General features: G+C 35.6%; 1 protein-coding gene across 1 annotated transcript in view; it reads right to left on the reverse strand.

Moving 5' to 3' along the window:
- Window positions 1-27,644, reverse strand: part of LOC129271007 (uncharacterized) — a 37,281-nt gene that overhangs the window by 2,626 nt on the left and 7,011 nt on the right. The window contains exons 2-7 of the mRNA XM_064107112.1: window positions 24,773-24,907; window positions 14,822-15,862; window positions 13,472-13,607; window positions 8,844-9,008; window positions 8,226-8,371; window positions 191-288 (exon numbers count right to left, since the gene is read on the reverse strand). Coding sequence (XP_063963182.1) covers window positions 191-288; window positions 8,226-8,371; window positions 8,844-9,008; window positions 13,472-13,607; window positions 14,822-15,862; window positions 24,773-24,907 — 1,721 coding nt within the window. The remainder of the gene's footprint in view (window positions 1-190; window positions 289-8,225; window positions 8,372-8,843; window positions 9,009-13,471; window positions 13,608-14,821; window positions 15,863-24,772; window positions 24,908-27,644) is intronic.

The following is a 27,644-nucleotide window of genomic DNA, read 5'->3' on the forward strand; positions in this document are numbered from 1 at the left end:
ACATAGACTACAAAAAAATCGCTTTTTCCTACCCTACACCTCCAAGAAAGATCCCACTATGAATTATGTTACCATCATCCCCTACCCCCCCCCCATCCCAAACAAGAAAAAAGGAAGAAGATGCTTCAAGTGTGATAAAAGAATATTAAATATTGCATATAAATGTGTTGTAATCAGGTAAGATATTTACCTTATCTCTCTGTTTCAGATCTTTCCCAAATGTTGCATAAGGTTCTTCTAATTCTATGAAAATCATGTAGTATCCGCAGGAACTCCAGTCTTTAATATCTGTGGAATAAGGAAAATACAGAAAAGGTGATAAACTCACAATTAAGACTTAAGATTACAAGGTCGAGGAAAAATCTGTTCACGCTATTCTTCTTAAATGTGCAAGAACAGATAAATGCATGCAATTATATAATATGATATCTAAATAAGATGTGAACTTGTTTTATAATTAAGTTTCACTATACCACACTTATTTGCAGGTAAAACACGGCACAAGTACATCGTTTATTGTGTGTGTTTTGGGGTGTTTTTTAAAGAAAGTTTGAAACTAATTTGTCTGACAATTGCAGACACATTACACCACCTCGGCAGTACACCACGTCTTAACTTCCTCCTCAACAAGCTCCATGTTACCACACATGGCAAACAAACCGAATATGCAGTTCGTCCTTTAAAAATGGAAATTTTGATTCCTAGTTCTCTTTTCAACAAAGCCATTCAATATGTGATCTTTCATGTAGATCGTCATACAATTCAGTCATTCTTCTTCATTTTGATGGCAGATATGATATGAATAGTTCACTCATATATGAGCAAGAAGAGTTTAAAAATACAATGCCAAAGTTGTTAAGGATGCTACGAACTTGCGTATGAAAGAAAGGGGCGGATCATTACTATATTATTATTTCAATAAAACGAGATTGGATTAATATTCACACATTGAGTTTCTGCGCAAACTGTATCTGACATAGCTCTTTATTCATAGCTTTTACTCCTCAATGTATGAACTATTACAAGTATTTGGTCTTAAATGAAAAAAAGAAATTTCATTCTTCCTATTGATATTAAAGGAGAATTAAACCTTTGAAACAAGATAGCTTGTGTGAAAACAGAAAAATCAAAGAAACAGATCAACGAAAGTTTGATAAAAATCGGACAAATAATGAGAAAGTTATGAGCATTTGAATATTGCGATCACTAATGCTATGGAGATCCTCGAATTGGCAATGCGACAAAGATGTGTGATGTCACTTGTGAACAACTCTCCCCATTACTTTAGTATATATTTCACTTAAATTGCCTCTTTTATCACATCTATCAGTAGATCATGTGTTCTTTCTATAGGAGGGCATGTAATACAGATTTTTAAAGAATACATCATGGGCACAGAGTTTGTATCACCACAAGAAAAAGCAGAAAGATACATTTTGAGGGTATTTTATAGTCCATCAAAGGGAAAGTTGTTCACATGTGACATCCACAGTGAGCCAGACTGGTTTGGGTGATTCGCCGTTTTTTCGCCGTTTTTTCTCCGTTTTTTCTCCCTTTTTCCCAATAGGAAACGGCTAGAAAAGGGCTAGAAAACGGCTAAAAAACGGCGATAAAAAAGTGTACCGACTATGGAAAGCTAACTGTATGCAACAATGATTTTCATCAGAATAAAATAATGAATACCTCCCTTCGAGAAAACGGCTACAAAACGGCTAATAAAGGGCGAATACCTCCATTGTGGGAAACGGCTACAAAACGGCTAATAAATGGCGAATACCTTCCTTGTGGAAAACGGCTACAAAACGGCTAATAAAGGGCGAATACCTCCCTTGTGGAAAACGGCTACAAAACGGCTAATATAAGGGTGAATACCCCCATCGGTAAAAAAGCCTTCAAAACTGCTAATAAATGACGAAAGGCACAAAAAAGTAATAAAACTAGTAATAAATAGGACTAAACAAGTACAAATCAGCAAATAATGTTGTACCACATAAGCGGGTGAGTGCATGTACTTGAGACAACTTGGAATAACATTCATGTAATGTAAGGAAGTGTATAATACCGAACAATCTTCATTTCTTTCAATCATATCTAACTTTTTCTTAAAATTCATCAAAATTCCACCATAAAGTAATCACAAATACCTACTAAAAATAAGAATTTTAAAATGGCTGAAATCAATCGGCCTCTATCTGAAAATAGAATTCTCAGCTTCCGATTTCGCCCCTCTTCGAGTGTAAAATCTTTTGTCACTTGTGGTTCGTATATCAAACACGTGTTTTCTGCTGTCATAAGAGAATTAACAAAAATCTATAAATTCATTTTCACCGTATTTTGTTATGTTTAAAAAATTGATACTTCATAAATATGATTTTTTTTCATCATTTTTCTTTTGGAAAGATGCTGCAATGTGCTAAATGTATTCAATTATACTGTACTGTATTATTTTCTTTATCTTGGGCTTGTTACGATCGTTTGCGTTTGCGAAGTGGGAATGGCCGCACCCTTTCGAGAAAACCAGGATAGCTTTTCTCGAAAGGGTGGGATGAGGGAAGGGAGTCAAATAAACACACCTTCTCGGGACAACCAGGGGAGCTTTTCACGAAAGGCTGTGTTTAATAGTTTTCTGAGCCAGTTGTTTCTATGAAAATTATTCATCAAATAATAACAACAACATAATATTGATATAGGCTATTGGTAGAAATGCACATATGGGGGGGCCTGTTACACCCACAAATGTGATAATCGCTCACAAATGTAATAACACTTTACCCACAAATGTAATAACGCCCAAAAATGTAATAACACTTTACCCACAAATGTAATAATTTTTGATCGCCCAAAAATGTAATAACACTTTACCCAATTAAACCCAGAAATGTAATAATGCACTTTACCCACAAATATAATAAATTTGAAGGGATTTTAGGCGAATCCGTTCTAAACTAAAATCTATAGTAATATGTTGATAAAGCACAAAAGTGCAAAGTCTTTTTCCAGACCCGGTTGTTTCAAAAAGTACAATATAAGTCCAAAGTCTTTTTTCCAGACCCAGTTGTTTCAGAAATTATAATATAAGTCTTTTCCAAAACCGGGTCTGGAAAAAAGAATGTGTCCTTTTTATATCATAATTCTTAAGAAAATTTCATCCTTTTTTATAAATTTACACACATAATATGTTTATCAAGAAAAAAAATAATTATGTTATTGTCATCATCATCACCGCCATCAAAATCATTACCACCACCATCATTCTCGTCCTCTTCTTCCTCTTTATCCCCCTTCATTATCACCACCATCATTATTTAATTACATAAAAAATACACTATCATCCTCGATTATCATTCCGTTTTCACAAACGCTGACTATTGTAGTAGGTCCGTGATTGGACAATGTGGTTTGGGGATTCATCCGGGTTGAAGAAACACAACGAGAGATCACAAGTGATCATTGCGTAACTTAAATTGAAACATATTCTTCCTATTGTTAGGTGTTCACTGCAATCTTCACACCTTCATTCACACCTTCCATTGTTCACAAAACGTGCGAGACGGTGTAATTAATTGACCCCATTAGGGCCGTCTGCACCATCCCGAGTTTTCAAATTAGCGCGCTATTTCTGATCCGGCAAATTATCCCGATCTGAAAAATCTCGAGATAGTTGGCGGTGCAGACGCAATTATCGCGCTAGTTCGTAGGATTAATCTCGAGATTGCAATCCCAAGTCAACTCGGGTTTATTTGCAAAATAGCGCGCTATTTTACGAATTATCCCGCTAATTCGTCGGTGCAGACGCACTCGAGATTGGACTCGGGGTAATTTATTCATGACGTCAGTCCATAATGCAATTCGCGTTCCACTTCCGCCTTGGTCAAAACATAAACACGTGCGAAAGTCAACTTTATACATGCGAATAGCGTTCATAAGCAACGATGGTGTCCCACCAGTGAATGGATTTTGGGAGAGACCAGACCGTAGGGGGAGGCGCTCATCGACGATGGTCATATTCAATAACAACACTGACAGCAGTGTTGTCTTATTCCTTCGAAAAATGTGAGCAAATAGCATTTCTTTCCTCCTTCTCTCCCTCTCTCCCCCTCTGTCGTTGCCTCCTACTCCGCCATCATATTTAACGAAGAATACATCACTTCTTCACTCGCTGAGCTGAGAGGATTGTTGCATAACACCGGTTGAATTCGGCGAAAGTGCTAGTGAAAGGAGTACATTGCTTGCATATCGCGGGAAGTTATTCAAAAGCGCGGGCCGTTGAAACTCCAAGATCCGAAAGTGCGCATGCTCGTAATATCGGGCTTGTTGCCTCGCTCGAGCAGGAATCGCTCTTCGTGGGATGGTGCAGACGGGGTTTCTTGAATCTCGAGATTAATCGCGAAGAGGGCTGATCGGGCTAAAATCTCGAGATTGAGCAAACTCGGGATGGTGCAGCACCGCCTATAGAAGTCGCAACAGCTAGGGCATTCACTCCAAAGCTTCTGTTATACATTTTAAAAGTTAGCTTTCCTATAAAACGAAGTAGCTCAAGTGCATTGGGGTCTTTAACACTATAAAACACAGTTTTGACCAATATATCAACGAGATCGAACCAGCTCATGACATCATGGAGGCTGATGTATGCCTCCCCAAAAATTAAAGTATATCAAAGTGGTTTGTTGGATACTACTTACATGACCAATGGCCCAGTCACATTTCCCCTACGGCGGGTCAACAACATCCGTTAAGACTTTTTTGTACCATCTACACATTAATAAAATGGCTGTTTTCGACTCGCCATAGCCGTGGTAGTGGAAATGTGACTGCAGCATCAGGAACATGAAAAGTGCCTTTCGCATTATCATGCGAGAGTGAAAGCAAGAAAAGAATGAAAGAAAGGAAGAAATATGGAATGGCAGAAAGAATGAAAAGAGAAGAGGAGAGGAAGGGAACCCCCAAAAATAAGGAAAGAAAGAAGAAAGGAAATAAAAGGAAAGTAAGGAAGGAAGGTAAGAAAAAAAAATGAACAGAGAGAAAGGATCAGGAAAGAAAACTAGGAAAGATTTGAAATAAGATAGAACAAAAAAAAGCAAGCAGGAAGGATAGAAGAAAGGATGAAGAAAAAAGATAGAAAAGAAAGAAAATGAACGAAAGAAAGCAATAAAGAAAGAAATGAAGAAAGAATTAAAGAGAAAACAAAAATTTAAGCTTCAAGCAAACAAAACAAATGTAATCATCTAACCAAAAAATCTTACTGATATTTGTCTTTTTTATAATATATTTAAAAATTGTTAGAAAACTAAATTTTTTTAGAAACAAATAAAATTTGAAGGTGAAACATTGTCAAACTTTAATCAAATGAACATCGCGGCATCACACCATCTTTATCCCCATTGTATTTTCTTCTTGTTATCGGTGCGAACACGAGAAGACTCATTTTCACTCAAAACAAAAGCTGAAACAACTAGATCGATCTAGTAATGAAAACTCGATAACTTGCTCCTACGACTCCATCACCAAATCATTAATCTGAGGATCCATATATATGTCATTATGAAAATGTCCTGCCGATTTTGTGGGAAAAAACTGTTAATCATGTGAGATTGTTCACTTTGATTCAGAGTTTGCAAATCTCCTCCGATCATGCAAGCCTGCCACACACCACACAGGCAGGCAGGCCAAGCCACGTGCGGCAGCTGGTACATGTACACTGTATGCTAACTTTGCGTGTGTGTGTGTCTGTGTGTAGATCCCAGAAAATCACGGAAAATGGCTTGCAGTTTTAATTGATCTGAGTTATTTTTTAACTTTGTTTTTTTTTTCTCTCTCTTCTGTATTTTTGCTTGTGAAATATGGGAGAACTTTGTAAACTTTAATCTTACACTGAAGCTAGGGCATGACCAGTTTTGAAAAAGGGCACGTCGGCCAGGTAGAAAAAACTTGATCACTTTTTGTAAAGGCATCACGGCCAGTTATAGGGGCATCGACGGCCTGCATATTACACGATCGAAATTTTAAGAAAACGTATTTTACAAAGAAAAAAAGTAACGTCGTGGGTGAAAAAACGTAACAAATACGGCAAGAACGTAACGGTTGGCAGCTCTGTCAGAAGAGTCCCAAACAAATTTAATCGAAAAAATAATGAAAAACAAAATGTAAAAAACAAAAGAAATACATACGGAATTGCAAAAAACAATAAGACAAAATAAATTGATCTGATATCACAATTTTGTTCATGTAGACAAAGAGTTCTTATACCAAAAAAAAATAGAACATTCTAAACTTTATAAAGGGAGTTAGAGGAAAAAGTATGATTTTGCATACTAATTACGCATGAATTAGCATAATTACTTAATAGCGATTTGCATGAAACAAATTACGATGCAATTTTGTAGATTACTTCCCTGACAACCTGCGTGCCAATATTCGGCGTGAGAAATTTTGCATTTTTTTTAGTAAATAGGGCAAATTTAAGCTCTTTAACTACATTCGACTTTGAATGATTTATTGTTCTCCATCATAAAAGACCACAAATAGTAGAGGGGGAAGATATTATGCCCCCTTTCCAAAAAGTGAGGGATGCGTATCATGCGTTCCCCTCGGGTTCCCGCCCATGAAGAAGGGAAAATAAGAGTAAAGAATAAAGTATTCAAAGAAGTTTCAATCCAATTCAATTAAATTTTATTTTCATTTGATTGACATTTTATCAAATTCCACATGAAATATAAAAATGTTGAAAAAAAAAAATTAATGTAGTAGGCCTATACAATATGTAAATAAGATTTATGAAAGAAGGCGTAACCCCCCCCCCCCGAAAGTAAAATAAAAAATTGTTTACATGAATGAAATGAGAATTATTATTAAATATTACCCATGAAAACGAGCTTATTTCCAAAAGGAGTTCTTCAGAAAATCTTAAGTTGGCATAAAAATTGCAAATATATATTTTACGTTTTATAGTCACTTTTTCTTAATGCATATCACACATTTTCACATTTCTTTTTGCCATTTTATGCAATGCACTTCGTACTACCCATTCGCCCTTTTTTTTTTTTTTCTGTTTCATGCTCTCACCTCTTACAACTCATCTGCCCTTTTCTCTCCGTTGTCCCGCCACATTCTCTCACTTTCATGCAATGCACTCCTTGGGACCCATTCACAATTTTCTCTCCGTTTATGCACTGCACGCCTTATACCCATTCGCCCTTTTGTCTCCGTTTTCTCGCCCTTTTCTCTCCATTTTATGCAACACACACCTTACTACCCATTCGCCCTTTTGTCTCCGTTTTCTCGCCCTTTTCTCTCCCTTTTATGCAACACACACCTTACTACCCATTCGCCCTTTTGTCTCCGTTTTCTAGCCCTTTTCTCTCCGTTTATTAGCCGTTTTCTATCAGTATCTTCACTCCTCTAACAGGATCCTTGTCCTTAACATTCGCCGTTTTCTCGCCGTTTTTATTGGGAAATAAATAGCTCCGCTTATATTGAACAATGATGGCACTCCATAATAATTCAATGTTTACATAGGAAACCTAATGTAGCCGTTTTTTGGCCGTTTTTTCTCCAAAAATTCTCCCTTTCTTCGCCCTTTTCTAGCCGTTTTCAAAACGGCGAAAAAACTGCAACTTTGAATTTCCCATAGGTTATAACACACAAAACGGCGAAAAAAGGGCGAAAAAACTGCAGTGGCTCACTGTGATCACACATCCTTGTCGCATTGCCAATTGGAAGATCTCCATAGCATTAGCGATTGCAATATTCAACTGCTCATAACTTTCTCATTATTTGTCCGATTTTTCTCAAACTTTCTTTTTTCTTATTCTTTGATTTTTCTGTTTCGACACAAGCCTACTTATTCCATAGGTTTCATTCCCCTTTAAATATTTTGTCAAACATATTCAATAATAAACTATGATGTATATTTTTAAAGACGGTTTTCCTTTTTGTGGGACAAACTCAGGGGTGGATCCAGGATTTTTCGAAGGGGGGGGCACATTTTCCCCGAGGAAAAATTTGGCAAGCAAAAAAGAAATTTTTTAAAAAAACAAAAAATTAAGGGTATTTCGTCCACGAAAAAATTGACAAGCAAAAAAAAAAAGAAAGGGGGCACACTTCTGTTTTAACGGCGTTTTTACATTACAAAATTTAATTGTGCCTCTCAAAAGTCAAAAGGGGGGCACGGGCCGGCTGTGCCCCCACCCCCTGGATCCGCCAGTGGTGTATGGTGTGCAACCTACCCATGGCTTCTTCATAAAGCGGGCTTTCCGTCGCAGTGAAGTCCACTAAGGTTAATCCTTGCCATTGGTCCAAGGTAGCTGTTATGGCGCCCGCCACGGATGCCTCAGGTGTCTTTTCTGATCGAACATTTAATACTTCTCCCGTTCTATTCAAAACAATTTTGATATGATGAAGATATTACTAAAGTGCATATTTCATAAATCTTAATCAAACAAAACTATAGGCCTAATGATAACTTTGTATTTGTTAATGTTATCGCAAAAATATCTGCATATGATTATATTGTCAATACATTTGATAATTTCAACTTGTAATGATTATAATACAATGCCCATAATTTCAATTCATAATTATTGTAATATGATAATAATTCCAATACATTGAATGTACTTCCGCATCTTTTTATCTATGAAATTGTTATATATTGTTGATGGTGCACATTCTTTCATTTTAATAAATAAAACATGATAGAACCTGCGATATCTAGACTTCTAACAATACACAGCTTTTGGGGATAAACGGAAGGGTTTTTTTACTGAATGTAGAGCAGCGTTCAGTGGTATTTTAAATATAATCGATGCCCAAGTTTCAATGCCACCCGGACCCACAATACTGACCTATATTGGAACTCCAGTAGCGGTGTTTTGTTATGGAAACCAGCGATTCTTACGACGTCGCCCATGCGATATCGATAGAGAGCGTCGACCGTTGTGAGAGCAAGTTCATAACACTGTCCGACCGTCACCTCCTCGGCTAACAAAGTTTGCGGCTGATTTTCATGACTGCATGTGGATTAAAGGGGAAAGATTCCATTTTGGAAATAATGTTAAGAAAAATGATATTTTTTAGTTAGTGGAGACAAAAAGGCACAACCCCTACCAATACCAGTATATGCAATTGACCCTCTTGATAATTTTGTGATATATTTTGTGAATATAGAAACTAATATCATATTTCAACTTTTTCATTTCTTTTCTCTCCATTGCTCATTTTTCCCCCTTGATGATGGAACATTTGGGGCCATGTCCCCCCCCCCTCCTCTTCATACCTATAGAGGCAAATATTTTTAAAGGAATGCACCAAGATGAATATACCTGATAAACTTTCCATTTCTAATACATCGCATAATGATATGTACTACAAATCCCCCAAATAAAAATATATTTAAACAAATAAATTAATTGATTAATAAATAAACAAAAAGATAAATGAATAATGAGAATTATTAATTATGAAAAGGTTATAATGCTAACTATTTCTACACAAAAAAGATCAAGTTAGCTTTGATTTTGGAATGTTTTTTTTAATTCAAATGCTCAACAAAACTCATTCCTAAAAGCCATGTTTACAAAATTCCAACTATATAAACAACCCTATACCGCAGTTAATTAGAATGGGAAAAACATTTGATATGTAATAGGGACTAATGGTGGAATCTATTCTATTCTTTCTCCTCATTTTGTACATATCTTATCTTTTTCATGTGTATATATAATTTTCGTTTACTTTTAGGTAATATTTGTGCAGTATCATATTTTTTTTTGGTTATTTTCCATAGTTAATTATGATTATTCATTATTTAATTTTTCAATATTAGTATTTATGCTCTATTCTTTGTTTATATTTGAATGTGTCACCATGTTTTATATTTGTGTTTGTGTACGAAGCATGGGTGTCGATCGGTATTCTTGGTTGGGGGGATGATTGACACAAAAGTTCTTGTGGATGGGGATCTTTCAACATTACCCCCACTAAAATCACAAGTTAGGACATTTTGGAGTAATTGATATGCATGGTGTTCTTGGAAACTCCTTCATTGTTGTAGTGTACTGTACTTATATAATTTTTTTTTTTGAAAATTCAATTTGTGTTACAAGTAAGCCTATTCTAAACTCATACGAAAGAAAAAATGACAAAAATTGTCTGGACCATGTGCATAGTGATCTGTTTATTGAGCATGATGTATACACAGGGGCGTCGATCCATTTTTCAGATTGGGGGGGGGGGGCAAAATCATGAATCAACGTTCCAAAGGCGCTCGATCATACAAAACGAACAAACTCACCCAAACACCCCTACACCCACCCACCCTCACCAACAATGCGAGCGCGAAGCGCGAGCTGAAATTTTTTAGTATGACATGAAAACAGGAAAAATGTACCTGTATAGGTTTGTTTGTAGTAACTCATGAGGAGCATAAATACATGTATCTCACTAGAGAGCGAGCTAAAATTTCTTTATATTCTGACGTGAAAGCTTGATATTCTAAGCATTTTTGGTACCAATGATTAAGATGGGTATAATAGATGCGAGCGCAAAGCGCCAGCTGAAAATTTTGATATTTCGATCTGGAAAAAAAGACAGTTTAATGGACGCTTTTAATAAAGAACAAGATATATATCCAACAAAAAAATATTGCAAATCGAAGCGGGAGTTCTTTTGAGGTATATAACTGAAAACGGGACACTCTATTCACCTATTTAATCATGAAAAGTATGGGGTTTTGGTACAGAAATGATGCGAGCGCGAAGCGCGAGCTGAAAATGTTTATATTCCAATCTTAAAAGCAGACATTTTGAGTACGATTTTAAATCAAAATCGAGTTGGAATCTCAATCTCGCTTGCTGCTGGTTTCAGTGTAGCATTACAATCTTATTTTTTAGTTGCACATGCGGAATTATTGGGAGGGGGCAAAACGATATGTTCCCCCTAAATATTTTCATTGGTGGGGTGATCGCCCCCCCCCCCCCCCCCGGATCGACGCCTCTGTGTATACAACTTCTCTCTTAAATCTAACCCGACTGGCAATATCTTTTTTCTTAATGCATGATGATAACATGCAGATTCGGACCAATAATTTTATTAAGACTAGCACAAATGACAAACTGTGTGGCTTCTCGTGCGCCATCGGGCTTACCGTCATTCCATAGAGCTATTACTGTATGTAATAGCTGTATGGTCATTCCTTAGACGATTTATCTTGCCACCCTTTTACTCCCGTTTATTGTCCACCCTTTTGAATTAATCATTGATGTATTAAAATCAATTTATTCACCACTGGTGGGATGGAACACCCTATCCACAAAAGTTGTTTTTCGTTGGGGTCCTTTTATGTCATGTGTTAAAAATATCATATACAAAAACATTTCACTCTTTTTCATCTTGAACCTCCACCCATCTGTTTAATAGTCCTGAAAAAGAATGTTTTTATTTAATAACAATATACACAAATTGCGAAGGAAACAAACTGATTGATGGCATAATCATCACTATAATCATCATGATCAAAATTTTCATTTTTTCATCATCATTATTATAATTTTTCTACCCAAAATTATTGGGGGGGATGATAATACAGGCCATCCCCCCGACTTGAAATATTGGGGGGATATATCCCCCATCCCCCCCCCCCCGTGATCGACACCCATGGTACGAAGGGCTCCAACGAAAACCAGCTTGTTGCTGATTGGGCTACCCTTCTTTTAAATATTTGAAATAAATAACCCCGAATTACACAAGTACGTGCGTTAAGAAAATAAAATATAATTAAATTGAACCAAGATCATTGTTAATAGAATTATTTTTTTTAAAGATAGATGAAAAATCATGTATAAACATAATAAAGTTGATGAATTGTCAAATATATCAGGTTTGCATACATTACATTCTTCATAACAAATTGATTTTGTATGAATTAATGTTTATGAAAAATGTAATGAAATGGAAGAAAATAAATGTTTATTTGAATTTGAATTGAATTGAGTGTATATTTTTAAGTGATCTAAGAGAAACCAGACATACCTAAAATAAGATAATCCATATTGCAATTTATGTCATTACTGAGAAAGTAATTGTATTCAAGTGGAATCAACTTATGCTATGACGATCTAGTACAATGTATTTATAGAGGAGGGATCATGTCTCTATATATTGTAGCTACATATTTTATTCACATTTACACGGTGGGATAATATATAGCCAGAAGTGCTATCTGATGAGTGAGCTTTTTTTAAAGTCATAATCATTGTAAACTACATTACAATCTTATCACTTTAAATCTCTCCCAAATTAGTTACTTTGCTTGGTTTATGTAGTCCGGATAATCAGATTCATCCGTAATTATAACTTGCTAGAAACAATATTCGCACAATCTTATCTAATAATGTATATTTGATTCCTTTTCTGTGGATACCTTTAGAGATATCGTAAGATGACGATGGGAAGTTTAGCTTTGGATAGCTCTGTTAGTATTTCTCAAACAAACATTATTTGATTGGCAACAAACATGAAAGAAGGGGTCAACAACGAACATCAAACAAAAGAAGAGTAGGATCTAAATAGTGGGTGCATGGATGATAATACCCCGTTGTTTGTGTGGTGAGACTATTACGCAATGACCATGAAATAATGAAAGAACAAGGTTTCTAAAAATAGATTCCAAGGTCCGTTATAATGGCTGGGGAGTCAATAACATTTATAAATGAATAATACTTCAGAGCACTGCAACTTATGGCAGTCATTTTTTTTTTGGGGGGGGGGTCCAAAAAAATCATAAAAGCACTTTCAATGGGCTATGCAATGAGCCAGGTTTGTTACTTTGTCCATGCATACATTAGCTTTTTAGGTATAAACAATTGTTTAAAAGCTTAAACAACGTGTTGTTAGAATGACCGGCCGAATTACAACATGCTATTTTTAAGTGTTTTACAATATCTCATGGCGAGTAATATTCTTGATTTCAACACTGAGATCTTATATTACATTTGAATTGCGCTGCGATTGAAACAATGGTCTTAATCGTAGAGTAATCGTAGCGATCGTATCAGATCGCATCAGATCATAATCAGATCAGATTGTGGCAAACGCATTGATCGTAGAAAATTTTTGAATGGTTCACAAAAAATTGCGATCAGCTACGAAAAGCCAATCGTGGTGTGTGTAAAGGATCGCACGGCAATGGGAACGAGGTATACACAATAATTGTGTAAAAATAACTACACAATAATCATTATTAATGTGGAGGTACCGTGGCCGAGTGGTCTAAGGCGCCTGACGATACACTTGAAAGTCCGGGGATCGAACCCCGGCCACGGCACTTATGTCCGTGAGGAAGGGTATATTTGATCAACAATGCTCTTTTATCCTGCAGTCAAATAAAGGAAAATGCTATACCCATTATTGGTAACTAAGTCTGCACTTGTTTAAAAAAAAGAAATGAAATAATCATTATTGTGCATATATTTACCCATTTTCGACGGGAATGAATTCACAGAAGACATCGGATGGAAGCATGATATATTTTGAGTCTAATCCTTTGACATCGTACAGCATGGCTACAGTGCCTTCAGTGGAACTGTATACACTTGATAAGATTGGCAGACCTGATGAAAAATGATATATAAAATTATCATTTTCATACGCTCCTAAATATCAAATTTATTATTTCCACAACGATATGAAAATAATGAAAGCGTACATGCTCCAGAGATGAAATATACAACGAAATGAACAGTGAAAATTAGGACAGAATATTTACTTAGACAAACACATATCATTATACGCACTGTTAGAAAATTTATCCTTAAAATAAAAGAAGTTCCTGCAGCAGAGTCTCGAGAGCACCTGTAATCTTACATTTATCATGTAAAATTACAGGATATTGGTATTTGGTGTATGGAACCTTACAAATTTCCTTGAATAAAACACCCTTTTCCCCTTTTTAACAGACCTGTTCTGTTAAATTGAAAAAAAAAAATCCCGTTTTTATGAATTTACAGAGAGATTTTGTTATTGCTTTCTGCAAAATCTTGGGTTTTTTCTGTAAAATCAGGTTTTTTAAAACAGTGTGGGGAGCCGACGCGTTGTAAAAGAATTCCTCTATGTCAAAAACAAAGATAATATAAGTCAGCCCATTATTCAAATCGATTTTATATGTACGTTTGCAAAACGAGCGATAAAATGTTGATAATTTTGTCCTTGCCTTAAAAATCAGTATCAGAAAAGACAAAGACTTGTGATCATAGTAACTCAAATATGACTTTGTTTTTTAATTGGCTGCTGAGCCCTGTTATTAGTGTGCCAAAATCGTAAATCCTTTTTGAGAGAGACTCCAGATTTAAAAATGTATCAAGTTTTTACTCAGTCCTTGATAAATATTAAAGTCGTTATTGTTCAGTTTGTAGATTTGGTTTTAGTTTTCAATTTGCTATTACCAATTGTTAAAATCAGATTATCGTGTGTTTCATGAGGAATAGGACGCCACTCGGAAAAAAAAAATCCCCCAGAATAGAACGAGATTCATGATCAGCAGATGTAATGCCACTGAAAATTGCTTTATGGGAAAATCATAATTTCACTTTTCCTGTGGGGCCTGACAGTTTTCCAAGCATGCATGCTTTGCCAAATAATTTTTTAATGGGACACCGAGTTGCTTCCAAAATATGTCTCGATCTGTTACACGCATTTCCAATGCTTTACACAAAGTCTGGGATCAGCAAATAATAATCCATTCCCCATAAGCTGACAGACTCATGGCAATACTGAAGGGAAAAAGTTTAGGTAGACCTAAATTTAATTTTCACCATTGTGCTCTTACCTTTAGTATACTTGTCCTTGAGTCTTCGAGCATAAACCACCATCGCTCCAGATGAGATAGCAAATATTCCTTGAAGATGAGGCCACAGACGAAGTGCAATGCCATCAAAACCTTTCAAAAACTCTTTCTCCACCTCATCTGCTCTTTCTGGTTCAGCTTGCAGTTCAGCTTCCAGAGACCCTCGGACACTGCTTTCTAACCGAAGGTCTTTGGCGATCTGTCCGTGCCGAAGGTCGTTGACCAGTTTCGGCCAATCGCTCTCAAGCACCTTGAAGAATGTGAACATCGTGGAGCAGAAGATGGTTCCGAGGTTGCCAAGGCAACGGTCCCTGAGAGCAAAGAGGGCGTGAATGTAGAGCGCACATCGTTCGTTAGTCAGTCGCATCCCTGCTGGTGGGGTACTGAATTGAATCCGGTTAAGAATGTCAGGAAGCGACAGCATGGTTGTCGGACAGATGGACAACCCTCCAGGAGATTTCAAAGGCTCAGTGTGGACGTACAGCAAGCATTTCTTCTGTAAAGGGGACAACGCTGGTGTGTATTGCACTTTAACGAAATGAAAAACCATCGGCATGATCTTGAACAGGAAAGCGACATTTCTTTCCTTCGAAATGGCAATTTGTTTAGGTTTCCCAGTCGTACCGGAAGATATACCTAACCTTGATGGAAAACCGGGTATGACTATATCGGATTCCCCGTCAGCAACTCGCTCAATATACTTTGCGTAGTGCGAGTAATCTGTCAGGGGATGGCGTTCCCTGAACTCTGCAACCGATTTGATGGTATCAAACTCAAAGTCCCTCCCATATTGCGAATTGGCTCGGATCTTTAACTGGTTCAGGAGGAAGTTCTCTTGGCTTTGCTGACACTTGGCGCTGTCACGTTCCAGTTTCCTGAGGAAGTAGGCTCCGATAAGACTGTTGATTTGGAAGAAGATGTACTGGATGATCATGATGTGAGCTGGGGTGCAGTGAGGTGCTAGACTGAGTGAGATGTGAGTTGCTATGAATGCTCCCAAGGCTGCCCCCGTCAGGACAAAAACTGTTGATTTAAAAAAAAAAACAATAATGGAACAAAGGTGAAAAATCTAGGAGACAATATCCACAAACAGCATATCACTGTTTGAAAACCAGGTCATGAAACAATGTTGAATTCTTATTCTTTCAAAGTTGAGATTCTCATTGTAGTTCTTTAAGTCATTTTCGTGAGTTTGTCATAATCTTAAAAAATTTGTTCGGCCCGGTAGTAGATGTATGAGTGTGTTTAATAAACAATGTTTCCCAAGAAGGAAATAAACCATCTATTCTAATATTTCACAATTTATTAATATTACCGATCATTCAATTTTTTATGACAAAGTTACTGAATCTGGAAAGGAAATATAACCAAAGTCTTTTGGGGATGCCATCGGCGCAAGATCAGGAAATCATTTGTGTTTGTAATTCACGTCCAAACAGTGGCGTAGCTACGGGGGGCATGGGGGCCGCACGTGCCCCCCCCCCCTGCGATTTGGTGTGCCCTCCCAGGTGCCCCCCCCCCCTGAAAAAAATTGGCGGAGCCAAAAAAAAGGAGAAAGAAGAAAAGAAGGGGAAAGACAGAAGGAAAAAAGAAGAGGAAAATAAGAGCAGGAAGACGAGTGAATAAAATAATTTTTGGGGAAGACTTGTAAAAAAAATATATTTCATGTTACTAAATAAAATTTTCTCTCGCGCTTCGCGCTCGATAAGATTCATATCTTAATCTGGATGTAATACAGTGCAGGACCGTAAGGTATAATGCACCGGGTTAGGAGAGGGCGCAAATGAGTTTAGTCAAAACGTAGGTGGCTTTCTTCGATCTTAATTGGCTTTAAACACCTCTGGTGGTGTTCTGCTGACAACTTCGTTAGGGAGTTGATTCCAGGCCAACGTTGTATTCTAAAAAAAAAAGAATTTCTTAACTACTCTGTGTTACAATGTCTTATTGAGAAACACTGGAGTTATTTGTTACTTGCTTCTCTACCACAGTAGTAGCATCAAAGTTTACAAATTTCTTAGTATATCTTGCTCAATAGGCTGATATGGAGCTTAAAAAATATCAAGTTTTAAAGTCAATGTACAAAACATATTTCAGCTCGGACATCGAGCTTTCATTATATATATATTTTTCATTTACAAATAGAATGCACTCTGTAAAATGTCCGTTAATATGGTCTACATATCAACATTTTAAGCTCACGCTGCGTGGTCGCATTATTTGATTTGCAAAGTTCATATTGTCTAATTTGTGTATTCCATACAAGTTCTCAAAATATAAATTTTCAGATTTGACTGTCAAAACGTAGGCCTATTTAGCGCTGCACGCTCGCATTTTGATTGGTGAGTACTCTATATTGTATTGTATTTATTTTCCATTCATAAAAACATGCAAAATACAAACAAAATACATCAGATATAATTACAAAATAAAATAAATACATATGAATGGCTGGATTGCCCATTCAGAGTGGTAATTATTACCACTCTGTTCTGCCTAGGGGTCCAGAACATAATAAAATAGATCGGATTGTATTATAAACATCATTAACAACATAAAAGAACATTGTTAAACAAATATAAAGTAATGAATACTAGACAATAGACATAAAACAACATTTAAAGTTATGAGTTCAAGCTACAAGCAAATACACCCCCCTCCCGGCAAAACAACGCGTTGCTCAGAGATCAAATTACAATGTAATTTGAAATCTTAGAGCTCAAAGAAGTAATAAATGTAGTTAAGTTTTTGATTAATTTCATATCTAAAGGTAAGTCATTATATAGGCGTGAACCTCTATATATAAACATTCTACGGCAATTTTCTGTATTTGGTTTGGGCATAATTACATTACCTACGGTTCTTAAATTTTATGAGTAATTACAATATTTAAATGAATCTGCTAAGTATAATGGAGCCAGGCCGTTCAATGATTTGAACACCATTGTATATACATGAATATTTCTTCGTGATTGTAATGACCTCCATTCGAGTCGTTGGTGTATTTCTCTATTTGATATTCGATTTTGCGGTTTAACATTCAAAATGATACGGCCAGCTCTGTTCTGAATTGTTTTAAGACGTTCAGTATATTTCTTATTTGTGGATTCGTATACAATATCAGCATAATCAAATAAGGGAAGTATAACTGAACTATACAATAATTTTAGATTACTTTCAGTTACGAAATGTCTTAGACGTGCTAAATATTTGACAAGCTTATTAGTTTTCTTACACAGTTCTTCAATATGAGTATCCCACTTCAACTTTGGATCGAGATACATGCCTAAATATTTAACAGATTAATCTAATTCTTAGAAGGTAATAATGATTTCATAACAGTCCATATATTTCCAGCATTTACTTTTAGTTTTGTTATTTGATCAATATAATATTTTTTCTTTTCTTTCCTAATTTGGTAAGTGATTTTGTTCCTGATCTTTCAATATTCTATCATTTTAATTTCATCTTTACTTTTCCAGGCTTTTTTCTTCAATTTCTCCCTTTCTCGAATCAATTTCTGAGTTCATCCTGGGCGATTTTTTACTCCGAATTCTCCTACTTTTGATAGGCATACAATAGTCAACAACTGACATTAAAAGTTCTTCCCATTTGATAAATGCTTCATTTATATTATCATAATTAAGTATCTCATGCCAAGACTGGTCATTTAATCTCTCCATGTACGCTTCTAGATCAATACCAGATAGTTTTCTGAAGTTAATAATTCGAGAAGCGTCTTCATGTTTTGATTTCCATATCATGTAACTCATTGAGTGGTCACTGATACCAATGTAAATAACACCATATTTATTTATATTTTCAAGTGAATTATTAATCATATGATCTATGAGAGTCATTGAATTGCATGTGACCCTTGTGTAGTCGGTTATATTAATTTGATCTAAAGAATATAAGTTATTAATTTCTTGTAAACGTTTAGTGTCAGTCGATAATGGAGACTTTAAGATGTCACAGTTGGTATCACCCATTATGTGACAATATACTTGTTAAAACGGTCAAGATATGATAAATAGTTTTCATATATTGCTGGAATAATAATAATAATAATAATATAGAGTATTTCTAAAGCGCCAAATCCACATTGATTATGTGCTCAAGGCGCTGAAATATACTTGGTATATTATTATTACCCCGGCTGTAGCTGAGCGGCCATATATAGGCGCTAAAGCATTCAAGGAATAAATCCTACCGGGTACCCATTCACCTCACCTGGGTCGAGTGCAGCACAATGTGGTATCACATTGTGAATATGTGTGAACCCATTTTTTACAGACAGTACATTGTAAAGCTCTTTGAGTATTTTTTTACACTTTTAAGGCAACTGACGCAAGGAAATTGTTTCACCATTAGTTAAAAACTACACAAAAGTAGAACAAAAAGTTAAAAACACTATTCAATATAAAAAGAATACACAGCCGTAAAGTTAATACTATGAGTTCTAGTTGTAGATAACGAAGGATTACATCAGGTCCATGAAAATTAATGATTAATATGTAATCAACCCTGCATTGATTAAAATCTTCATCAGTAATGTCAGTCCTGTTTAATCAAGGATACATCAAGAGATTATAGTGTCCAAATCACTCTCAGCCCTGATCAAACGTTTGACAGTTTTGCCTCCGCTTGCTGGAAGTAGGGCTATTATTCTGCCATCCGATGACCAGGCAGATATGACTTTAGTAGTTGCTTTAGTCTTTTTCAAAAGGTCTGCATTGACCCTCGTCAAATCCTCATCAATGCCCATGTTTTAGTTCACTGCGTTTAGAAAGGACTGCACGTCGCACTCTATATGACACGAACTTCGCGATTATCACCCGAGGCTTTGTCTTCGACGACTCGTGAGGATCTTTTGATCTACTTCGTGTAACTCTCGTGTGACGTAACTCAGCCGAATCTATATTTTCCAAAACTTCTTTCTTTGCGCCCAATCGGTGTGACCGCTCGATGTCATTCTTTGAAATGGACAGCTTTAGATGTTCCCTTGCAATCTTGCAGATTAGCTCATCAGTGTCTTTTCCGCCAGCTTCTGAAATTCCATAGAAACGTAAACAATTGCGTCGACTATATTGCTCTTGATCGTTTGAGATCCATCGGAGCAATTGTAACGATGCATGTTTAGTAATTGTCTGCGATAGGGATCTTAAATCATTCTCCTTTGCTGCTAATTTGCATGCCAAATCCAAAATTTTGCCTTCGTTGACCTAAATCCGATTAGTGAGCTTGTTGAATGCATCTTTCACTGCGTCATGCACTGATTGACGTATTATCTTTCGAAAGGCGCCACCATCAACAAACTTCTTCATGCCGTCATCAGCAATAGATTCCGCTATGGTCTCTACTTCGCTACGTGTAATTGCCTCAGGCATACTGAACCAGTATACCTTGTATGATAAAATTAATTCTATATAAGCAAACAAAAACCCAAGGCCTTTTCATTACATTTTATTTAAAAGAATTCAGCTCGCCATTTGCGCTCGCATTAATTGTTAAAACGTATTAACCATTGTAATGCGTATTCATAATTAAGAAATGCTTAAAATTTCTAGTTTTCAAGCCTTAAAACCAACAACTTCCAGACTGTCACAACGCATATTAGATTAACAAATAAGAAAATATAATTTTCATGAATTCCTATTAACTAATTTGGGTCTTTTCAGAATGGAATATCGACAAGCTTAGGAATAATAGAAAGATAGTCATCATTTTCATATGTCCTTAGAATGTCCCGGTCCTTTGTTAAAACAATAACAAAAAATATCAGCTTGCGCTTCGCGCTCGCATCATTCATTAAGTGTGATCAATATCCACTTCTCAATTTTCCTACACAGTACTTGAAATAGTGTTTAAATTGACCCTTTTCAGACTGTAATATCAAATGATTTCAGCTCGCGCTTGCATTATTGATCTTCATGATTTAAAAAATGTATTCAGAATGCCCAGATTCTAGGTCTAAATCTAAAACTAAAACGCGCGCCCGCATTAGTCCAGGATAGAAGGGGTCGAACCTTGTTTTTTTATATATACAATGTTTTTTTTATGGTTTCTTGTCAATTCGAGGGTGCTGATTCCGAATCTGAATGATGCCACTCGTGTAACCTTGAGCATTTTCTGCAAATTGGCAAAATCCAATATGGCCGCCAAAATATTCAAATTACCCATGAAAATCATAAAATTGTCCACACATTGGCTTTAAAGTACATGCAATTGTGCTGCCGGAGTGAAATAATATCTGAAAAAATGATTTTTGTCAAAATATTTATTTTCTTTATATCAAAATGGCCGCCATCATAGACCTTTGTACAATATGAATGGGGAAAATTAATTTTTACAAAATTGAGCACTGAAATGCAAGTAATTATGATCTATGAGTGAAGCAATGTCTGTAAACATGATTGCTAACGATATATATCATTTGTTATGTCAGTTATGTGATAAATCCTGTATTTTGATATTCAAAATGGCCTTCAAAAGCCCTAACACTATTATGTACAATGTGAATGGTGACACAAAAAAATCACAAGAGTGAGCACTAAAATGCATTTTGTTGAGATAAACGAGTGGAATACTGACTAAAAACATTATTGTTAACGAAATTTATCATTTAACATGCCATGTATGTGATAAACCCTGTATTTTAATATTTAATATGACCGCCAAAGGCCCTAAAATTATGATCTACGATGTGAGAGAGGACAAAAACAATCACAAGGTGAGCACTAAAACGTATTTTTTTTGTGGTAAATTAGTGGAATACTGTCTTCAAATATAATTTGCAACGAAATATATTATTCGGGTTTCATATTTGTGTTAAATATTGTATTTTGACTTTCAAAATGGCCTCCAAAAGACATTGACTGTATTATGTACAATCGATCTGGGAAACCAATTTTCACATGAGTCAGCACCATAACATGCATATAATTGTGATTTAAGAGTAAAATATTGTCTGAAAACATAATTCCTAACAAGATATATCATTCATTCTGCCAGGTAGGTGATAAATAATGTATTTTGAAAGTCAAAATGGCCGCTACAGGCCCTAACGGTAGGCCTATCATGTACTTTGTGAATGGGAACATATAATTTTAACAGAATTTGGCTTTGCTTGACTAAATGGTGTTGCATGTATGAGTGAAATATCGTCTGAAAATATGATTTTGTAACCAAATAGATAATTTCTTATGTTATTTAGGTGATAAATGCTATATTTAAATTTCAAAATGGCTGCAATATGTTTCTTTGTGGAAATTATCTTTCCCCATTCAAAATTTACATATTAAGATAAGGGACTATGGCGGCCATTTTTCATATTTAAAAGGCTGCATTCATCACATTTATGACACAAGCTATGATATATTTCGTTAGAAATCATCGGGTTTAGACAATACTTAACACTTACATCAAAATTAAGCCATTTTCATAATAAAAATTTTATCAAAATTATCTGTCCCCAGTTACAATGTACATACTACTTTGGGCTATGGCAGCAATTTTGAATTTCAAAGTAAGGCCTTTATTACCTTCTCAACCATTATGTGATGTATTTAGTCAGAAATCATGTTCAAGACCAAATTTTACCTATACATCACATAGTTACGTGCGTTTTTGGTTCTCATTCTGGTGATGATTAGTTTCCCTATACGCATGTTACAGAATTTGTAGGGGCTTGTGCGGTCGTTTTGAAAGTCAAAATACAGTATTTATCACCTATGGGAGAGGAAATGTTATATTTCATTTAAAAAATCACGTTTTCAAACAATATTTTCCTTATACAACAGAATTATATGGATTTCATAGTCAGGCAAATCCTAATTCTTTCAAAAGTATTTGTCCCCATTTACATTGTAGATAATACTGTAAGGGCCCATAGGGGCCATTTTGAATTTTACAATACAGCATTTATCTTATGCATGAAAAATGAAATGATATGTTTCGCCAGAAATCATGTGTTTAGACAATATTTCACTCGTATAGATTACAATTACATTCATTTTATTGTTTTTACTCTTGTGAAAATTAGTTTCTTCATTCGCTTTGTTCATAATACAGATAGGGCCTATGGCAGCCATTTTGAATGTCAACATGCAGCATAATTACCGAAATTGCAAGGGAAATTATATGTTTCGTTAGAAATCCTTGTTGTCAGACAGTGTTACACCAATATTTCGCAGTTATTGGCATTTTAAAGTCAAACAAATTCAAAGGTTGTGAAAATTATTTGTCCCCTTTTATATATTGTACACAGTATAAGGGGTCTATGACAGCCATTTTGAATATCATAATACAGCATTTAGCACATTAGATAGTATACAAATGACATAGTTTTGTTAATAGTCATGTTTTCAGACAGTAGTCCACTCGCAGGTCACAATCACATGCAATAATAGTGCTCTTGTTTGAAAAAATATTTTCCCCATTCATATTCTACATAATAAAGTATACAGGGGTTATGGCGGCCATTTTGAATATCAATAAAATAAATATTTTGTCAAATATCGCTTTTCCAATTGGTATATCACTTCTGCACAACAACTACATGCATTTTATAGCTAATGTGTTGGCAATTTTATGATTTTCATGGGTAATTTGCATATTTTGGCGGCCATATTGGATTTTGCCAATTTGCGGAAAATGCTCAAGGTTACAAGAGTGGCATCATTCGGATTCGGAATCAGCACCCTCGAATTGACAAGAAACCATTAAAAAACATTGTATATCTAAAAAAACAAGGTTCGACCCCTTGTCTATGGGGCCTATCCTGGACTACATGTTTATTGAGACAGCCTGCATGTTCTTTATTTAAAATATGCTTAAATTATCCTGTTTCAGATCAGAATATCAATAATTGTCTGCTCGCGCTTCACGCTCGCATTATTAATGATACCCAATAAACCATAGGCCTATCCTATTCATGATTTACAAAATATGAATAGAGTGTCCCGCTTTTAGGTCTAATATCTCAATTTTCTTCCGCTCGCGCTTCGCGCTCGCATCAATTGTTTAGTTACATACCTATCCAATTTATGATCACAAAAAGTTCTTAGAATATCCATTTTTTAGGTTGGAATGTCAAAAAGTTTTAGCTCGCGCTTCGCACTCCCATTATTGAAAAGTTGTACCGTATTTGTAGGTAGCTGTAAACAGTCCTTAACAGGTCCCTTTCCGATCATGCTAGAACATTTATTAAAACTTTCTGCTCGCGCTTGGCGTTCGCAGTAATTATCTAGTTACATACGCATCTTGTTCAGGGTCACAAACATTGCCCAGAATGTTAAATTTTCAGGACAAAATACATGAAAGATTTTTTTTTTAATCGCTCGCGCTTCGCGCTCGCACTTTTTTATATTGAGCTTATGAGATTATTTCATATTTATGTTGTTTTATAAGAATAAAGCTAAGAAGTGACTGATCGGGGAAAATATAGGTGAAGATAATTTTGGGCCCCATCCCCTGTTGGCAAAAGTCGGATCCGCCCTTGTGACACATACACACACACAAAGAAAAAAAGGTGCCCCCTGAAAAAGCAAGGACCCCCCCAGTGCCCCCCCCCCCAGGAAAAAAATCCTAGCTACGCCACTGCGTCCAAAGTCGGCCAGACTGACTGTGCCATCCAATGGTAACTACTATGGTTATGATGCTCAATAGCCAATTAGAATTAAGGATTTCTTGGTAGTTACCACTGGATAGAAAAATTACTATAAATACTTTTGGGGCAACATGCAGGTTCCTGGCGAAAGTTTAAATGGATGTATCATATCAATACTTTTTTTCTGTTACGTTTGCTTAGTGCTTTCCCCTTCTCTCTCTGTGGGCATAAAGCAGATCGACAGGTGATTTAAGGTCTCCTCGGACAGAGATCTACGCTTATCATATAGTTTTATTTGATTTGAGAATTTAGGAAATAGTCCTTACCTTGGCAGAAATATAAGAGGTATGTTGGTGTGACTCCATACATGAGTTGCCATGATAGATAGATCAGTATCCCAAGACAGAATACTCCAAACAGCTCAACTTTGTTCTTCTCGGACAGACGCCATTTCCTCAGATCTGACGGGGAAATAGCAGAATATAAAAAGATAATGATATATTATTATATAAATCATTGATAAATATTACAAGTTTTGCTTGTATTGACTAGAATTATTAATATAGCGTTATTATGATCACTAAAACTTTCTCTGACAAACATCAATGCGCAATCAGTGACACCTTTTAAAAAACAAGGACAATAAATTCTAATAAAGTTCATAATAGGCTAACTGTATGAGACTGATTTTTCAACTATGTTTAATCATGATAATTATGCCCATTCATTCGGAATGATGCGCTTTAAGGCAACTCCAAATCAGACATTGGCAGATTTAATGGTTCATTTAGTTATAATGATAATAACAATTTTTCAAGCAATATCAAATCATGCTCAACAATATACTCCTTGAAAGCTAATCTTAAAAGAAACACCATTCACTCTTATGCATCACACTCTTTTAGGTTATAGCATCTCCCTATACTGCACCTGCATGGCACCCTTTGATCAATGAAGAAATACATATACCTTTTTTACGAGGCCGCCATCATTATCAAGCCCAATCGATCATGATGGCGGTCTCTTGCATTCTTTTAAACTGTCATTTTGTTTAATGATTAATACATTTTTTCCAAAATATATTATTGATCCAATGCTTATACTGTATTGACCATAATATATCATATATTTGTTATATATTACATTTTTACATATTATCTTGTAAACGTTTATCTGATGAATACAGAAATAAAAGCAACCAATCAATAATAGGCAAAAGTATGACGTTTAAGTATAAATCAACATATAGCTAACACATTTAATACATTACATGCAATTTCCATGATTATCTTGAGTTAATTATGAACTTTTTAAAGTGCATAGGTAGCTTATCCATAGATTTTTACCCTTTAAAGATCTATTCTTAAATCTCAAAGATTTTGACTCTAAATCTTCGAGATTTGATAACAAATCTGTAAGATTCACGTCAAATCCAGAATTAGATTGGTCCCGAGCTAAAGTCGATTTAGATTTATTTCAAATCCAGATAAGTCAGAGGGGTACCCTGCAAACAATCGAATTTTAAGATGATCTTTTCAAAGATGTCCATCTGTAACATCCATAATATGGACATATATATGATAATGTCCGTCCGTTACAAACTATCTTACTTCTTCAAATGAGTTGGAATCCGGGGTTTTGTCATTTTTTTAAAGCAATCTTCTTATGATGGCAATCCTTCTCCTGCAAAGTGTAAATGTAATAATAATTTGGTAGTAGATCATTTTTGTTTGGAATTATATTTTATTTTTTAGTACATTTTTTCTAACAACATGCCAACAACAGTAATTGATACGTTTGTTATGTTATGAAATGTGTATTGTATGAATGATGTTGTTGCATAAGAGAACATTTAATTAAATCAAAATTGTCATTTTCGCCCCAAGATAGGGAATTGAAGGGGGTCATCTGAATGTGTATGAAGACCCCGTCCTTAACTCCCCCCTGCGTTCAAGCAGATAGTTGGTTATGTCATTAGGCCAAATATTGTTGTGGTGTCTTGGTACTGAATAGAACCACTCGTTTTACAATATTTGTAACACAATGATTGCTCTCCTCTAAGTCTTCCTTTTGTTATCCAACATATGTTTGCTGTCTCCGGGCTTAAACTTTTCCGTCAACTGAAATCTTCCATGTGGTCGTAATAAATCAAATCACCATATATATGGTTTACTTGAATTGGGTCCATAGTGTCGAAGCTCATTGATTTAGGTCATGCACTCGAGGTACACTCTTAAAAAAAATACGTCCAAACCTCTATATGGGGGCCCTTCATGAAATTTTATGTGTCTGATTTCTTGTTCTTTTGACAGTCTGTAATGTTCTCAAAGGACCGTGACTTGGTCAGTTTATAAAGTGAAGTAAGACTTGAGAAAAATGGGGGTCGGACGTACAAAAAGGCGGATCATTTTATGGAATTGCCCAAAGGTTCTTAGAGGATTCTATACTTGTCCCGTACTTGGAACCTTCAAAGGGTCCATAAGAGGTTATAAACAACAACTTTGGAACCTTTAGAGGTTCTTTATAGAACCAATGTTCTTGAGAACGTAAAGGACCTTTCGGGGAACCCTTTTTCTCGAGGGTTCCAAATCACGGGACAAAAGGGTTCAAATTCGTGTTTTTTTTTTCTAAAAATGTAAAGAGTTGTTGGTCCAAACAGATGACACTTTAACCCCTATAGCTCCCCATTTGCTGCAGTACTGCAATGAATTTGTCTTTGTAAGGGAATCATACACTACAGGGGCCCCCAAAATCAAGATCCCCTTTATTTTCCTAATCATACACCAACAAGGTATTATAAGGCCCTAATAAATAAATTCCTTGGAGGAAAGGTTCTTCTTTGATGACGCAATAAGAAAACATATGTGAGAGTATAGACGGTAGACGTCACCATCACAGCTCAGTATCACAATGGGTTTTTTTTTCTAAAGAAGCAGAATGAGGAATTCGAAGATTCATTATAATATGTATTGTGGACGTCTCTATGTAATGCCAAAGCAATGAAATGAAAGGAAAATTCAGAAAGAAAAAAAAACATATTATATATATATATTTCGGTAACATTTGCAAATCACCGGTACTGAATTACAAACAATGATATACGCTTGCTTTTCATTTTCGCCGCCGCCCTTGAAATCAATTCTCCATTATTATCATTATCCGGTATTATCATTTTTCCGGATGTGCATTTAATCTGAA

Source organism: Lytechinus pictus, chromosome 11 (genome assembly GCF_037042905.1).
Source record: "Lytechinus pictus isolate F3 Inbred chromosome 11, Lp3.0, whole genome shotgun sequence".
In the NCBI taxonomy this organism is placed as follows: domain Eukaryota; kingdom Metazoa; phylum Echinodermata; class Echinoidea; order Temnopleuroida; family Toxopneustidae; genus Lytechinus; species Lytechinus pictus.